The following is a 17500-nucleotide window of genomic DNA, read 5'->3' on the forward strand; positions in this document are numbered from 1 at the left end:
AATCGAGGCGTTAGGGTCTGGAATGTGCTGCCTGAGAGTGTGGGGGAGACAGGGTCAATCGAGGCGTTAGGATCTGGAATGTGCTGCCTGAGAGTGTGGGGGAGACAGGGTCAATCGAGGCGTTCCACAGGGAACTGGATAATTATTCAAACAGAAACAATGTGCAGGGTTACGGGGAGAAGGCAGGAGATTGGCACTGAATTAAAATGCTGAGAGAGCCGGTGCAGACAAGATGGGCTGAATGGCCTCCTCCTGCACGGTAACGACTCTGTGATTGAGTGAAGAGGACCGTGAACGCGGAGTGTCCTCCTCGCAGTCACCAGACCCACGCTTGGTCTGTGTGTGAAAGCGTACCTTCCTCTGTACGCGGTTTTCACCGGCTCCACCGCCAATGCTGTGGCCACTACGTCGTCGGAATTGTGCCTCCGGCCGCTGACCATCAGGAGCCCGTCCACCTTCCCCACCACAAACAACAGGCCGCCCTGCAAGAGAGAGGAGGAGTGAGTGAGGGGGTGTGTGTGTGTGTGAGAGAGAGAGGGAGAGGGAGCGACAAGGAGAGACAGTACTGGTGGGGACGGGCCTGTCACTCTATAACACTGGGGTACAGTACTGGTGGGGACGGGTCTGTCACTGTATAACACTGGGGTACAGTACTGGTGGGGACGGGCCTGTCACTGTATAACACTGGGGTACAGTACTGGTGGGGACGGGTCTGTCACTGTATAACACTGGGGTACAGTACTGGTGGGGATGGGTCTGTCACTGTATAACACTGGGGTACAGTACTGGTGGGGACGGGTCTGTCACTGTATAACACTGGGGTACAGTACTGGTGGGGACGGGTCTGTCACTGTATAACACTGGGGTACAGTACTGGTGGGGACGGGTCTGTCACTGTATAACACTGGGGTACAGTACTGGTGGGGACGGGTCTGTCACTGTATAACACTGGGGTACAGTACTGGTGGGGACGGGTCTGTCACTGTATAACACTGGGGTACAGTACTGGTGGGGACGGGTCTGTCACTGTATAACACTGGGGTACAGTACTGGTGGGGACGGGTCTGTCACTGTATAACACTGGGGTACAGTACTGGTGGGGACGGGTCTGTCACTGTGTAACACTGGGGTACAGTACTGGTGGGGACGGGTCTGTCACTGTGTAACACTGGGGTACGGTACTGGTGGGGACGGGTCTGTCACTGTATAACACTGGGGTACGGTACTGGTGGGGACGGGTCTGTCACTGTATAACACTGGGGTACAGTACTGGTGGGGACAGGTCTGTCACTGTATAACACTGGGGTACAGTACTGGTGGGGACGGGTCTGTCACTGTATAACACTGGGGTACAGTACTGGTGGGGACGGGTCTGTCACTGTATAACACTGGGGTACAGTACTGGTGGGGACGGGTCTGTCACTGTATAACACTGGGGTACAGTACTGGTGGGGATGGGTCTGTCTCTGTATAACACTGGGGTACAGTACTGGTGGGGACGGGTCTGTCACTGTATAACACTGGGGTACAGTACTGGTGGGGACAGGTCTGTCACTGTATTACACTGGGGTACAGTACTGGTGGGGACGGGTCTGTCACTGTATGTGGGGTACAGTACTAGTGGGGACAGGTCTGTCACTGTATAACACTGGGGTACAGTACTGGTGGGGACAGGTCTGTCACTGTATAACACTGGGGTACAGTACTGGTGGGGACGGGTCTGTCACTGTATAACACTGGGGTACAGTACTGGTGGGGACAGGTCTGTCTCTGTATAACACTGGGGTACAGTACTGGTGGGGACGGGTCTGTCACTGTATAACACTGGGGTACAGTACTGGTGGGGACGGGTCTGTCACTATATAACACTGGGGTACGCTTGCTGTAACGACCAAAGCAGCGTTAAAACAAATAAACTCACCGGACCCACGAATCCGAGTAACCCAGATCGAACAAAGGGATATTCACCCACGGGAGCTCCTGAAGACGTGATGGGGAATACCTGTGAATGGAGGGAGTAGAGAAATTGCAAGGGAGAGAGGGAGGAGAGAGAGAGAGAGGGAGAGACAGAGAGAGACAGGAGTAGAGGGACAGATACAGAGGGGAACAGAGGGAAAGCGTGGTAGATCGAGAGATGGACAAAGAGGTAGAGACATAGAGAGAGGCAGATTAGAGATAGAGAAAGGCAGAGAGAGGGAAGGGAGAGAGACAGAGAAGGGGAGACAGAGATGGAGTGGAGGACAGAAATGGAGTGATGGAGAGAGAGAGAGACAGTGAGAGAGGGGTCAACGGAGAGAGGGAGGGAGAGGGAAAAGAGGGATGGAGACAGAGAGCAAAGGAGAGGGGGACGGAGAGAGAGAGAGGGGGACGGAGAGAGAGGGAGGGCGACGGAGAGAGGGAGGGGGACGGAGAGAGAGGGGGACGGAGAGAGAGGGAAGGAGAGACAGAGGCGAACGGAGAGAGAGGGAGGGAGAGACAGAGGGGGACAGAGACAGAGGGAGATGAATGGAGGGAGAGAGAGAGAGAGAGGGAGGGGGATGGGGAGAGAGAGGGAGGGGGAGGGGGGAGAGAGGGGGAGGGAGAGGGGATAGGGAGAGACAGAGGGGGACGGAGAGAGAGAGGGAGTGTGTGGAGAGGGATGAAGAGAAACACAGACATTTATCACCGATGGGGATGTTCACCTGGCCCCACACACGCAGCAGATTCACCAGCTCAGGAATCGAGCTGGTCACTCAGACCTGGGATCAGAGTGTGCGGAGAGAGAGGGACCGAGGGAGGGAGGGAGCAAGGCAGGGAGGGATAGAGAGAAGGAGGGAGCAGGGGAGGGAGCGAGGGAGGGAGGGAGGGAGAGAGGGAGGGAGCGAGAGAGGGAGCGAGGGAGAGAGGAAGGGTGTGAGGGAGGGAGCGTGGGAGGGAGGGAGGGAGAAAGCGAGGGAGGGAGGGAGAGAACGAGGGAGGGAGGGATAGAGAGAAGGAGGGAGCAGGGGAGGGAGCGAGGGAGGGAGAGAACGAGGGAGCGAGCGAGCGAGGGAGGGAGCGAGGGAGGAAGGGAGCGAGGGGAGGGAGGGAGCGAGGGGAGGGAGGGAGCAGGGGAGGGAGGGAGCAGGGGAGGGAGGGAGCGGGGGAGGGAGGGAGGGAGAGAGGGGGAGAGGGAGGGAGAGAGGGAGAGAGGGACGGTGCAGGACCCTCCTCACTCCAGAGCCGATGGGAGTTCACAACCCCCCCATTCAGCCCCTGACTGTGCAACACTATCGCCCCCATCGGGCAGCGGAAGCAAATTCAGCCCCAGGGGCATCAATCCCGTCAAACTGGGGGGGTGGAGTGGGGGGCAGCAGCAGAACCCAGAATCAGGCCATTCGGCCCATCTGCTCCGTGCCAGTGTTTCTGCTCCACATGAGCCTCCTCTCACCACCCCACCAACTTCATATCTCCCCCCCACCACCCTATCCTTCTATTCCTTTCCCCCTCGTGTGTTTATCCAGCTTCCCCCCCTTCAACACATCGACGCTATTCACCTCGACCACTCCCCGTGGGAGCGAGTCCCACATTCTCCCCCACTCCCTGTGGGAGCGAGTCCCACATTCTCCCCACTCCCCGTGGGAGCGAGTCCCACATTCTCCCCGCTCCCCGTGGGAGCGAGTCCCACATTCTCCCCCACTCCCTGTGGGAGCGAGTCCCACATTCTCCCCCACTCCCCGTGGGAGCGAGTCCCACATTCTCCCCCACTCCCCGTGGGAGCGAGTCCCACATTCTCCCCCACTCCCCGTGGTCACCCCCTCAGCCTTCTCTTTTCTAGAGAAAAGAGCCCCAGCCTGTTCAGCCTTTCCTGATAGTTATAAACCTCTCAGTTCCAGTATCATCCTAGTAAATCATTTTTGCACCTTCTCCACTGTTTCTATTAACTATATAAAATGCAGACCTTCACTGTGCACAGTGCTCCGAATGTGGTCTAACCCAGGGATACGGAGACCAGAACTGTGCACAGTGCTCCGAGTGTGGTCTAACCCAGGGATACGGAGACCGGAACTGTGCACAGTGCTCCCAGTGTGGTCTAACCCAGGGATACGGAGACCGGAACTGTGCACAGTGCTCCGAGTGTGGTCTAACCCAGGGATACGGAGACCGGAATTGTGCACAGTGCTCCCAGTGTGGTCTAACCCAGGGATACGGAGACCGGAACTGTGCACAGTGCTCCCAGTGTGGTCTAACCCAGGGATACGGAGACCGGAACTGTGCACAGTGCTCCAAGTGTGGTCTAACCCAGGGATACGGAGACCAGAACTGTGCACAGTTCTCCGAGTGTGGTCTAACCCAGGGATACGGAGATCGGAACTGTGCACAGTGCTCCGAGTGTGGTCTAACCCAGGGATACGGAGACCGGAACTGTGCACAGTGCTCCAAGTGTGGGTCTAACCCAGGGATACGGAGACCGGAACTGTGCACAGTGCTCCAAGTGTGGTCTAACCCAGGGATAAGGAGACCGGAACTGTGCACAGTGCTCCCAGTGTGGTCTAACCCAGGGATACGGAGACCGGAACTGTGCACAGTGCTCCAAGTGTGGTCTAACCCAGGGATACGGAGACCGGGACTGTGCCCAGTGCTCCAAGTGTGGTCTAACCCAGGGATACGGAGACCAGAACTGTGCACAGTGCTCCAAGTGTGGTCTAACCCAGGGATACGGACACCGGAACTGTGCACAGTGCTCCAAGTGTGGTCTAACCCAGGGATACGGAGACCGGGACTGTGCACAGTGCTCCAAGTGTGGTCTAACCCAGGGATACGGAGACCAGAACTGTGCACAGTGCTCCAAGTGTGGTCTAACCCAGGGATACGGACACCGGAACTGTGCACAGTGCTCCAAGTGTGGTCTAACCCAGGGATACGGAGACCGGGACTGTGCCCAGTGCTCCAAGTGTGGGTCTAACCCAGGGATACGGAGACCGGGACTGTGCCCAGTGCTCCCGCACTCTCACATTGAAAGGAAGCTGTTATCTCTGGGTCTGTGGACAGGGGCCTCGCTCACCCACTCGGTCCCTCACCTCGAATACGTTCTTGGTTAATCCTGGGAGTCCGTAATACGAGCAGCTGCCGGCACGGTTACTGATGCAGATTTCGCCGATCTCGTCGGCTTTGCAGAGCTGAGGCGATCCTTCCAGTTTCACGATGCATAGGGTCGCTGGAATTTCACAGGGGGAGACATTAAACACACGCTTCCCATCGCGGGACTCGAGCACAGCACAGTCCCTCCCTCGTCCGCTGGCTGGTTCCCACCGGGAAAGCGAGGGTCTCCTCCCCGGGGAGAGACCCCTCTTCGATTGGGTAGGGGGGGATGTGGGGAAGGGTCTCTCCCCGAGGAGTGACCCCTCTTCGATTGGGGGGGGGAAGGGTCTCTCCATGGGGAGTGACCCCTCTTCGATTGGTGCGGAGGGGGTCTCTCCCCGGGGAGTGACCCCTCTTCGATGGGTCTCCCCATGGGGAGTGATCCCTCTTCGATTGGGGGATGTGGGGATGGGTCTCTCCCCGGGGAGTGACCCTCTTCGATTGGGAGGGGAAGGGTCTCTCCCCGGGGAGTGACCCCTCTTCGATTGGGGGATGTGGGAAAGGGTCTCTCCCCGGGGAGTGACCACTCTTCGATTGGGGGATGTGGGGAAGGGTCTCTGCACGGGGAGTGACCCCTCTTCGATTGGGGGATGTGGGGATGGGTCTCTCCACAGGGAGTGACCCCTCTTCGATTGGGGTAGGGGGCGATGGGTCTCTCCCCGGGGAGTGAGCCCTCTTCGATTGGGAGGGGAATGGTCTCTCCCCGGGGAGTGACCCCTCTTCGATGGGTCTCCCCATGGGGAGTGATCCCTCTTCGATTGGGGGATGTGGGGATGGGTCTCTCCCCGGGGAGTGACCCTCTTCGATTGGGAGGGGAAGGGTCTCTCCCCGGGGAGTGACCCCTCTTCGATTGGGGGATGTGGGAAAGGGTCTCTCCCCGGGGAGTGACCACTCTTCGATTGGGGGATGTGGGGAAGGGTCTCTGCACGGGGAGTGACCCCTCTTCGATTGGGGGATGTGGGGATGGGTCTCTCCACAGGGAGTGACCCCTCTTCGATTGGGGTAGGGGGCGATGGGTCTCTCCCCGGGGAGTGAGCCCTCTTCGATTGGGAGGGGAATGGTCTCTCCACGGGGAGTGACCCCTCTTCAATTTGGGGGAAGGGTCTCCCCATCAGGAGTGACCCCTCTTTGATTGGGAGCGGAAGGGTCTCTCCATGCGGAGTGACCCCTCTTGAATTGGGGGATGTGGGGAAGGGTCTCTCCCCGTGGAGTGATCCCTCTTCGATTGCTCTCTTCATTGGGGGGGCGGGGAGGGGGGGGAAGGGTCTCCCCATGGGGAGTGACCCCTCTTCGATTCGGGGGGAAGGGTCTCTCCCCGGGGGAGTGATCCCTCTTCAATTGAGAGGGGGGGTCTCTCCATAGGGAGTGACCCCTCTTCGACTGGGGGATGTGGGGAAGGCTCTCTCCCCGGGGAGTGACCCCTCTTCCATTGAGTGGGAAGGGTCTCCCCATGGGGAGTAACCACTCTTCGATGGGGGGATGGGTCTCTCCATGGGGAGTGACCCCTCTTGAATTAGGGGATGTGGGGAAGGGTCTCTCCCCGTGGAGTGATCCCTCTTTGATTGGGGGATGAGGGGAAGGGTCTCTCCCCGGGGAGTGACCCCTCTTCGATTTGGTGGGTGGGGTGGGGGGGGGAGGGTCTCCATGGGGAGTGACCCCTTTTCGATTGTGGGAGGCGGGGGAAGGGTCTCTCCACAGGGAGTGAGCCCTCTTCATTGGGGGGGCAGGGAGGGGGGGGAAGGGTCTCCCCATGGGGAGTGATCCCTCATCGATTGAGGGAGGGGGGTCTCTCCATGGGGAGTGACCCCTCTTCGATTGGGGGATGTGGGGAGGGGTCTCTCCCCGGGGAGTGACCCCTCTTCGATTGAGGGGGAAGGGACTCCCCACAGGGAGTGACCACTCTTCAATAGGGCGGCATGGGTCTCCCCATGGGGAGTGACCACTCTTCGATTGAGTGGGAAGGGACTCCCCACAGGGAGTGACCACTCTTCAATAGGGCGGCATGGGTCTCCCCATGGGAAGTGGGGGGGGGGGGGGGTGGGGGGGGCGATGGGTCTCTCCCTGGGGAGTGACCCCTCTTCGATTGGGGGGGGACGAAGGGTCTCTCCCCGGGGAGTGACCACTCTTCGATGGGGGGGTGGGAAGGGTCTTCCCATGAGGAGTGACCCCTCTTCGATTGGGGGGTGGGGAAGGGTCTCCCAATGGGGAGTGACCCCTCTTCGATTGGGGGGTGGGGAAGGGTCTCCCCATGGGGAGTGACCCCTCTTCGATTGGGGGGAGGAATGGGTCTCTCCATGGGGAGTGACCCCTCTTCGATTGGGGGGAGGAATGGGTCTCTCCATGGGGAGTGACCCCTCTGCGATGGGGGCGGAGTGGGAGTGGGGGGGTAGGGTCTCGGGTCTCTCCATGGAGAGTGACCCCTCTTCGATGGTGGGGTGGGGGGGGATGGGTCTCGGGTCTCCCTATGGGGAGTGACCCCTCTTCGATGGGGGTGGGGGGTGGGATAGGTCTCGGGTCTCCCCATGGGGACTGACCCCTCTTCAAGGTGGGGGCAGGTCTCCACACGGGGACGGGCCCTGACTTAGGAAAGGGGATGTGGGTGGGGGTGGGGTGGTCAGTCAGTCCCTTGCGACCTCCCCTCCCCACCTTTCCCCCAACAACCTACCTCCAGGCATCACGTGGCCCACGTCCTGGACGGTCAGCGCTGAATTCTTTTCCTCGGTGTTCACCCGGATCACTCCGTAACTCAGTCCAGACATGGAGAGAATCGCGCGCCCAGGGACCGGTGCCCCTTGCTGCCCAGGCCTGAAAACCAAATCGCGAGGTCAGTGACATTCCCAGGGTAATCTGGAGAAATTCTCACGCTGCCAAACCACCCCCAGCGCTCATTGCAAATGTAATTCTCAAGGTCAACATTGCAATGCGATCTTTCTATGTAAACAGGTCACGGTGGCAATTACACCCACTAACCTGATGGTGGCGCTGCAGCACTTCCTGTCTCCTGGGCCTCCTGCTGTTGATAAACTCAGCATCGCAACCGACAGGAGAGACTCCAACCATCGCCCCCTTGACATTCAATGGCGTCACCATCACAGAATCCCGCCCACCATCAACATCCTGGGTGTTACCATTGACCAGAAACTGAACTGGGACCAGCCATATAAACACTGCGGCTACAAGAGCAGGTCAGAGGCTGGGAATCCTGTGGAGAGTCACTCACCTCCTGACTCCCCCCCACAAAGCCTGTCCACCATCTACAAGGCACAAGTCAGGAGTGTGATGGAACACTCCCCACTTGCCTGGATGAGTGCGGCTCCCACAACACTCGAGAAGCTCGACACCGTCCGGGACAAAGCAGCCCCCGCTCGATGGGGCACCCCATCCACAAAACATTCACTCCCTCCACCACCACCACCGACGCACAGGGGCAGCAGTGTGTGTACCATCGACAAGATGCACTGCAGCAACTCGCCAAGGGCTCCTTCGACAGCGCCGCCCAAACCCACGACCTCTACCATCTAGAAGGACGAGGGCAGCAGACACATGGGGAACACCACCACCTGCAAGTTCCCCTCCCGAGCCACTCACCATCCCGACTTGGGAATATATCGGCCGTTCCTTCAGTCGCCGGGTCAAAATCCTGCAACTCCCTCCCTAACAGCGCTGTGGGTGTACCTACACCACACGGACAAAATCCTGGAACTCCCTCCCTAACAGCGCCGTGGATGTACCTACACCACACGGGGACTGCAGCAGCTCAAGAAGGCGGCTCACCCCCCACCCACCTTCTCAAGGGGCAATTAGGGATGGGTAATAAATGCGGGGCCCAGCCCAGTGACACCCACATCTCCTGTGAATGAATGAAGGAATTAACTCTACAAATCCAACTGCGAAATTGGTGGGAGGTCTTCCGAAGGGGAGAGGGAGGGGGAGGGGAGCAGGAGGGGGAGGGGGGAGGGGGAGGGGGAGGGGGAGAGGGAAGGGGAGGGGGAGTGGGAGCGGGAGTGGGAGGGGGAAGGGGAGCGGGAGGGGGAAGGGGGAGGGGGAAGGGGAATGGGAGGGGGAGGGGGAAGGGGAGGGGGAGTGGGAGGGGGGAGGAGGAAGGGGAGCGGGATGGGGAAGGGGAGGGGAGGGGGACTGGGAGTGGGATGTCCCCAGCGGGTAATGCGTTGGTCTGGAAATGGGAGTGGGAGGGGGAGTGGGAGGGGGAGGGGAGTGGGAGGGGGGAGTGGGAGTGGGAGTGGGAGGGGGAGTGGGAGGGGGAGTGGGAGGGGGAGGGGGAGTGGGAGGGGGAGTGGGAGGGGGAGGGGGAGTGGGAGGGGGAGTGGGAGTGGGAGTGGGAGGGGGAGGGGGAGTGGGAGGGGGAGGGGGAGTGGGAGGGGGAGTGGGAGGGGGAGTGGGAGTGGGAGGGGGAGGGGGAGTGGGAGGGGGAGGGGGAGTGGGAGGGGGAGGGGGAGTGGGAGGGGGAGTGGGAGTGGGAGGGGGACTGGGACTGGGAGCGGGATGTCCCCAGTGGGTAATGCGTTGGACTGGGACTGGGACTGGGAGGGGGACTGGGACTGGGAGTGGGAGTGGGAGCGGGATGTCCCCAGTGGGTAATGCGTTGGACTGGGACTGGGACTGGGAGGGGGACTGGGACTGGGAGTGGGAGCGGGATGTCCCCAGCGGGTAATGCGTTGGTCTGGAAGTGGGACTGGGAGTGGGAGCGGGATGTCCCCAGCGGGTAATGCGTTGGTCTGGAAGTGGGGTGATACCTGCGGATAGCCACTGTCAGTCCTTCCGGTGAGGTCGCACACGGACAGATGACCTCTGGCCTCAGGCCGTGACTCTGGAAGACGTTGAGGAAGGCATCGCAGGAGGAGACTGACCCTGTAACGGAAACAGAACGGGATCAGGGAGGATACGACGGAGGGAGGGACGAGGGAAGGGACAGGGGCAGGGAGAGAGGAGAAAGATACAGCAAGAGAGAGAGAGAGAGTCAGAAAGAGCAGTGGCAGAGAGAAACAGAGCAAAGGAGTGAGGGAGAGACAGAGAGAGTCACAACAGAGAGACAGAGATGAAGAGACAGAGAGACAGAGCAAGAGGGAACAACAGCAAGAGAGGGACAAAGAGAGACAGGAGACTGAGAGAGTGATAAGGGAAGAGAGAGAGGGAGAGAGACAGAGTGAGATGGGGGGGAGAGAGAGGGAGAGAGAGAGACAGGGGGAGAGAGAGATAGAGGGACAGGGGAGAGAGAGACAGAGGGGGAGAGAGAGACAGAGGGGGAGAGAGAGACAGAGGGGGAGAGAGAGAGACAGGGGGAGAGAGAGAGACAGAGGGGGAGCGAGAGAGACAGTGGGGGAGAGAGAGAGACAGAGGGGGAGAGAGAGAGACAGAGGGGGAGAGAGACAGATGGGGAGAGAGAGACAGATGGGGAGAGAGAGACAGAGGGGGAGAGAGAGACAGAGGGGGAGAGGAGAGAGAGAGAGACAGAGGGAGAGAGACAAACAGAGAGAGAGGGAAACGGGAGAGAGAGAGACTGAGGGAGAGAGAGACAGGGGGAGAGAGAGAGGAGAGGGAGAGGGACAGAGGGGGAGAGTGACGGGAGAGAGGAAGACAGAGAGAGAAAGAGGGAGAACATGAGAGAAAGACAGAGAGGGAAGAAGTGATGGAGTGAGAGAGAGCAAGAGGGAGAAAGAACAAGAGAGAAACAGAGAGACAGAAGGAGAGAGAGAGAGCGGCTCGAGCAGGAGATGGAGGGAGATGACGGACAGAGGGAGGGAGGGAGAGCGAGGTACTCACAGGGATTGGCTCCGTCGGCGACGATGAGCATCCGGAGGGAGCTGAGGCTGACATCCCTCTGGTCCCGATGTGACATCAAGGCCCAGTGTAGGTCCCGGCACTTCACCAGGGCAACCTTGGCTGTCGGAGAGAAGGGCAGGCGGTTAAGTCCACTGGGCTGCCCGGTTACACGTACACAGGGCCTTTAACTACCAACAACGCCAAGGAACGAGACACTAACCCTGAGCTGTGGAAGGAGATACCAGGGACAGGCGAGCAAAATCCCAGTCAACGAGGCCGGGTTTAAAGAGGGAGAGGAAGAGAGCGGGAGAGGGAGAGAGCGGGAGAGGGAGAGAGTGGGAGATGGAGAGAGCGGGAGATGGAGAGAGAGCGGGGGAGAGACAGAGAGCGGGAGAGGGAGAGGGAGAGGTGGGGAGGTTGAGGGAGGGAATTCCAGACCTCGTGGCCCCAGGCAGCTGAAGGCACGGCCGCCGATGGTGGAGCGATGGGAATCGGGGAGGGGATGTGAGAGAGGCCGGAATTGGAGGAGCGCAGAGATCTCGGAGGGTCGTAGGGGGTTGGAGGAGGTTACAGAGATAGGGAGGGTTGTAGGGGCTGGAGGAGGTTACAGAGATAGGGAGGGTTTTAGGGGTTGGAGGAGGTTACAGAGATAGGGAGGGTTGTAGAGGCTGGAGGGGGTTACAGAGATAGGGAGGGTTGTTGGGGCTGGAGGAGGTTACAGAGATAGGGAGGGTTGTAGGGGGCTGGAGGAGGTTACAGAGATAGGGAGGGTTGTAGGGGACTGAAGGAGGTTACAGAGATAGGGAGGGTTGTTGGGGCTGGAGGAGCTTACAGAGATAGGGAGGGTTGTAGGGGCTGGAGGAGGTTACAGAGATAGGGAGGGTTGTAGGGGCTGGAGGAGGTTACAGAGACAGGGAGGGTTGTAGGGGCTGGAGGAGGTTACAGAGATAGGGAGGGGTGTAGGGGTTGGAGGAGGTTACAGAGAGAGGGAGGGTTGTAGGGGCTGGAGGAGGTTACAGAGAGAGGGAGGGTTGTAGGGGCTGGAGGAGGTTACAGAGAGAGGGAGGGTTGTAGGGAGCTGGAGGAGGTTACAGAGTTAGGGAGGGTTATAGGGGCTGGAGGAGTTTACAGAGATAGGGAGGGGTGTAGGGGGCTGGAGGAGGTTACAGAGACAGGGAGGGTGTAGGGTCTGGAGGAGGTTACAGAGATAGGGTGTAGGGGCCTGGAGTTCGGACACGGGGTGGGGCAGCAGAGTTTTGGACGGGCTGAAGTTTACGGAGGGCGGGAGACAGGAGGCCAGGTGGGGGGAGAGCGTTGGAAAGTCAAGTCTGGAGGAGGGGGAGGGGAGTAGGTGAGAGTTTCATCAGCCGAAGAGCTGAGGCGGGAGGCCGGGCTCGGGCTGAGGTTACAAAGGTGGGAACGGGGTTGGGGGGGGGTCTTAGTGAGGGGAGGAATCACCTCGATTTGCCCCGTGCCATCCAAATCTCTGGCTGACGTCTCTAATGTCCAATCCCTCTACACCTCCATCCCCCACCGGGATGGTCTGATGGCTCTCCGCTTCTTCCTCGAACAGAGGCCCGAACAATCCCCAACCACCACTACTCTCCTCCGTCTGGCTGAACTTGTTCTCACACTGAACAATTTCTCCTTCAACTCCTCTCACTTCCTCCAGATAAAAGGTGTGTCTATGGGTACCCGCATGGGCCCCAGCTATGCCTGTCTCTTTATGGGATATGTGGAACATTCCTTGTTCCAGTCCTACTCAGGCCCCCTCCCACAACTCTTTCTCCGGTACATCGATGATTGCTTCGGTGCGGCTTCATGCTCTCGTCGGGACCTGGAAAAATTTATTAATTTTGCTTCCAATCTCCACCCCTCCATCATCTTCACATGGTCCATCTCTGATACTTCCCTTCCCTTCCTTGACCTCTCTGTCTCCATTTCTGGTGATAGATTGTCCACCAATATCCATTACAAGCCTACCGACTCCCACAGCTACCTCGACTACAGCTCCTCACACCCCGCTTCCTGTAAGGACTCCATCCCATTCTCTCAGTTCCTTCGCCTCCGTCGCATCTGTTCTGATGATGCCACTTTCAAAAACAGCTCCTCTGACATGTCCTCCTTCTTCCTTAACCGAGGTTTTCCACGCACGGTCGTTGACAGGGCCCTCAACCGTGTCCGGCCCATCTCCCGCGCATCCACCCTCACGCCTTCTCCTCCCTCCCAGAACCATGATAGGGTCCCCCCTGTCCTCACTTATCACCCCACCAGCCTCCGCATTCAAAGGATCATCCTCCGCCATTTCCGCCAACTCCAGCATGATGCCACCACCAAACACATCTTCCCTTCACCCCCCCGGCGGCATTCCGTAGGGATCGTTCCCTCCGGGATACCCTGGTCCACTCCTCCATCACCCCCTACACCTCAACCCCCTCCCACGGCACCTTCCCATGCAACCGCAGAAGATGCAACACCTGCCCCTTGACTTCCCCCCTTCTCACCGTCCAAGGGACCAAACACTCCTTTCAAGGGAAGCAGCATTTCACTTGCACTTCCCCCAATTTAGTCGACTGCATTCGCTGCTCCCAATGCGGTTTCCTCTACATTGGAGAGACCAAACCCAGACTGGGTGACCGCTTTGCGGAACACCTTCGGTCTGTCCGCAAGCATTACCCAGACCTCCCTGTCGCTTGCCATTTTAACACTCCACCCTGCTCTCAAGCCCACATGTCCGTCCTTGGCCTGCTGCATTGTTCCAGTGAAGCTCAACGCAAACTGGAGGAACAGCACCTCATCTTCCGACGAGGCACTTTACAACCTCCCGGACTGAATATCGAGTTCAACAACTCCAGGCCACGAATCCTGTCCTTTGTTTTGTTTTCTTACCTCCCAACCCCCACCCCGACCCCCGAAGTGTCTGATGTCTTTGATTTCAGACAGTGCTGGACTTCACTCTGCTATTGACACCTACTCTGGACTGAAGCTTTAGTCTTTAACACCATCATTACCATTCCCCTTTCTTCCCTGATATCTTTGTCATTTAATCTCCCCCTGCCCTCCAACCTATCCCTGACCCTCTATTTTGCTGCCCCTGCCCCTCTCATTCCCTCCAACAGCCCAAAACCCATCACGTTCCTACCTCCCTGGAGCTCCGAAGAGGAGTTGTATTAGACTCTGTTTATAGTTACTGGAGGAGCTGGGATTGTTCTCCTTAGAGCAGAGAAGGTTAATGGAGGAGGGGAGGGAGACTGAATCGAGGGGTTCAAAATCACGAAGGGGGGCTTTGGGGTAGAGTAGGAGAGGGAGAGACTGTTTCCCAGTGGGCGGGAGGGTCGGTAACCAGAGGGGACACAGATTGAAGAGAATCGGGAACAGAACCAGAGGGTGGGAGGTGGGTGGGGGGGGAGATGAGGAGAATTATTTTTTATAAACACAGCGAGTTGTTGTGATCTGGAAGGTGCTGCCTGGTGTTGGTGGGGGATCGGTAGGAGCAGTGGGATGATGGGGTTACTCTCGCCCCCCCTCTCTTACCTTTGTGTGCGTGGACCCTCTGGACCCAGGAGAGGGGAGCAGTCTTCATCAAAGCGTAGGGGATACTGACGGTGTGGATCTTATTCATGACACTCTGCAATACAGAAAGACAGACAGTATCAAACCGGCGAAACCGCCCGAGATCACTTTCCACTGCTCTCACCCCTCCGGTCACTCCTCCGGCCACTCCTCCGGTCACTGCCACCCTCACTCCTCCGGTCACTCCTCCGGTCACTGCCACCCTCACTCCTCCGGTCACTCCTCTGGTCACTCCTCCGGCCACTCCTCCGGTCACTGCCACCCTCACTCCTCTGGTCACTGCCGCCCTCACTCCTCCGGCCACTCCTCCAGTCACTCCTCCGGTCACTGCCACCCTTTATCCTCTGGTCACTGCCGCCCTCACTCCTCCGGTCACTGCTGTGGTCACTCCTTCGGTCACTGCTGCCCTCACTCCTCCGGTCACTCCTCCGGTCACTGCCACCCTCACACCTCCGGTCACTGCTGTGGTCACTCCTCCGGTTACTGCCACCCTCACTCCTCCGGTCACTGCTGTGGTCACTCCTCCGGTCACTGCTGCGCTCACTCCTCAGGTCCCTGCTGTGGTCACTCCTCCGGTCACTGCTGTGGTCACTCCTCCAGTCACTGCTGCCCTCACTCCTCCGGTCACTGCCACCCTCACTCCTCCGGTCGCTGCTGTGGTCACTCCTCCGGTCACTCCCACCCTCACTCCTCCGGTCACTGCTGTGGTCACTCCTCTGGTCACTGCCACCCTCACTCCTCCGGTCACTGCCGCGCTCACTCCTCCGGTCACTGCTGTGGTTACTCCTCTGGTCACTCCCACCCTCACTCCTCCGGTCACTGCTGTGGTCACTCCTCTGGTCACTGCCACCCTCACTCCTCCGGTCACTGCTGCGCTCACTCCTCAGGTCCCTGCTGTGGTCACTCCTCCGGTCACTGGTGTGGTCACTCCTCCGGTCACTGCCACCCTCACTCCTCCGGTCACTGCTGTGGTCACTCCCCCGGTCACTGCCGTGTTCACTCCTCCGGCCTTCTACTCTCTGTTTCCTGATAGCTAGCTAATCCTCTATCCATGCTGATATGTTAGCCTCTGGCACTATGGGCTCTTACTTTGTACAGTAACCTCTGACCAGGCGCCTCATCAAACACCTTTGTACGATCCAAGTACAGCACATCCACAGGTTCCCCTTTATCCACGTCGCTTGTTACTTCCTCAAAGAACTCCAGTAAATTAGTCAAACGCTCTTTCCCTTTCACTAAACCATGGTGACTCTGCCCGATCACATTGAGATTTTCTAAGGGCTCCACTATCACCTCCTTAATAATCGATTCCGGCATTTTCCCTACGACAGATGTTAGGCTCACTGGCTGGGAGATTCCGGCATTCTGCCTCCCTCCTTTCTTGAGCCACACGGGCCATTTTCCAATCTGATGAGAACCTTCCAGAAGGAGGGTGTGAGGAGCGGAATCCATGCACCAGGGACAGCGTGACCACTTTGGATCATATACAGGGTGTTCCAGGACAGCGGGGTCACACTTGGTCAGTTAGGGGTGTCCTGGGACAGCGTGGTCACTCCCGGTCGGTTAGGGAGTGTCCTGGGACAGTGTGGTCACTCCCGGTTGGTTAGGGAGTGTCTGGGGACAATGTGGTCACTCCCGGTCAGTTAGGGAGTGTCCGGGGACAGTGTGGTCACACCTGGTCAGTTAGGGAGTGTCCCAGGACAGCGTGGTCACTCCCTGTGAATCATGGAGAGTCCCGGGACAGTGTGGTCACTCACAGTCAGTTACGGAGTGTCCCTGGACAGTGTGGTCACTCACAGTCAGTTACGGAGAGTTCCAGGACAGTGTGGTCACTCACGGTCAATTATGGAATGTCCCTGGATGGTATGGTCACTCACGGTCAGTTACGGAGAGTCCCGGGACAGTGTGGTCACTCAAAGTCAGTTACGGAGAGTCCCGGGACAGTGTGGTCACTCAAAGTCAGTTACGGAGAGTCCCGGGACAGTGTGGTCACTCAAAGTCAGTTACGGAGAGTCCTGGGGTGGTGTGATCACTCACGGTCAGTTACGGGGTGTCCCGTGGCAGTGTGGTGACTCACGGTCAGTTACGGAGAGTCCTGGGGTGGTGTGGTCACTCACGGTCAGTTATGGAGAGTCCTGGGGCAGTGTGGTCACTCACGGTCAGTTACGGAAGTCCTGGGGCACCGTGGTCACTCACGGTCAGATACGGAGAGTCCCGGGACAGTGTGGTCACTCACGGTCAGATACGGAGAGTCCCGGGACAGTGCGGTCACTCACGGTCAGATACGGAGAGTCTCGGGGCAGTGTGGTCACTCACGGTCAGATACGGAGAGTCCCGGGACAGTGTGGTCACTCACGGTCAGATACGGAGAGTCCCGGGACAGTGTGGTCACTCACGGTCAGTTATGGAGAGTCCCGGGGCAGTGTGGTCACTCACAGTTATGGAGAGTCCCGGGACAGTGTGGTCACTCACGGTCAGTTACGGAGAGTCCCGGGGCAGTGTGGTCACTCACGGTCAGTTACAGAGAGTCCCGGGACAGTGTGGTCACTCACGGTCAGTTACGGAGAGTCCCGGGACAGTGTGGTCACTCACGGTCAGTTACGGAGAGTCCTGGGACAGTGTGGTCACTCACAGTCAGTTACGGAGTGTCCCTGGACAGCGTGGTCACTCATGGTCAGTTATGGAGCGTCTCGGGATGGTGTGGTCACTCACGGTCAGTGTTGGAGAGTCCCGGGACGGCGTGGTCACTCACGGTCAGTTACAGAGAGTCCCGGGACGGTGTGGTCACTCACGGTCAGTTACGGAGAGTCCCGGGGCAGTGGGTCACTCACGGTCAGTTACGGAGAGTCCCGGGACAGTGTGGTCACTCACGGTCAGTTACGGAGTATCCCAGGACGGCGTGGTCACTCACTATCAATTACGGAGAGTCTCGGGGCAGTGTGGTCACTCACGGTCAGTTACGGAGAGTCCCGGGATGGTGTGGTCACTCACGGTCAGTTACGGAGAGTCCCGGGATGGTGTGGTCACTTACAGAGAGTTACGTAGA

The 17500-nt window shown here is 58.8% G+C and overlaps 1 protein-coding gene and 1 pseudogene across 1 annotated transcript in view; one reads left to right on the forward strand and one right to left on the reverse strand.

The window, feature by feature from the left end:
- Positions 1–17500, reverse strand: part of dip2bb (DIP2 acetate--CoA ligase B (putative)b) — a gene marked incomplete at both ends in the record, with an annotated part of 32370 nt that overhangs the window by 12031 nt on the left and 2839 nt on the right. The window contains 7 exon segments of the mRNA XM_078537787.1: positions 355–482; positions 1922–2002; positions 5040–5176; positions 7766–7905; positions 9855–9969; positions 10882–11001; positions 14416–14509. Coding sequence (XP_078393913.1) covers positions 355–482; positions 1922–2002; positions 5040–5176; positions 7766–7905; positions 9855–9969; positions 10882–11001; positions 14416–14509 — 815 coding nt within the window.
- LOC144677766 (uncharacterized) lies at positions 8957–9699 on the forward strand (annotated as a pseudogene).

The sequence above is a fragment of the Cetorhinus maximus genome, unplaced genomic scaffold (assembly GCF_964194155.1).
Source record: "Cetorhinus maximus unplaced genomic scaffold, sCetMax3.hap1.1 HAP1_SCAFFOLD_3005, whole genome shotgun sequence".
Lineage (NCBI taxonomy): Eukaryota > Metazoa > Chordata > Chondrichthyes > Lamniformes > Cetorhinidae > Cetorhinus > Cetorhinus maximus.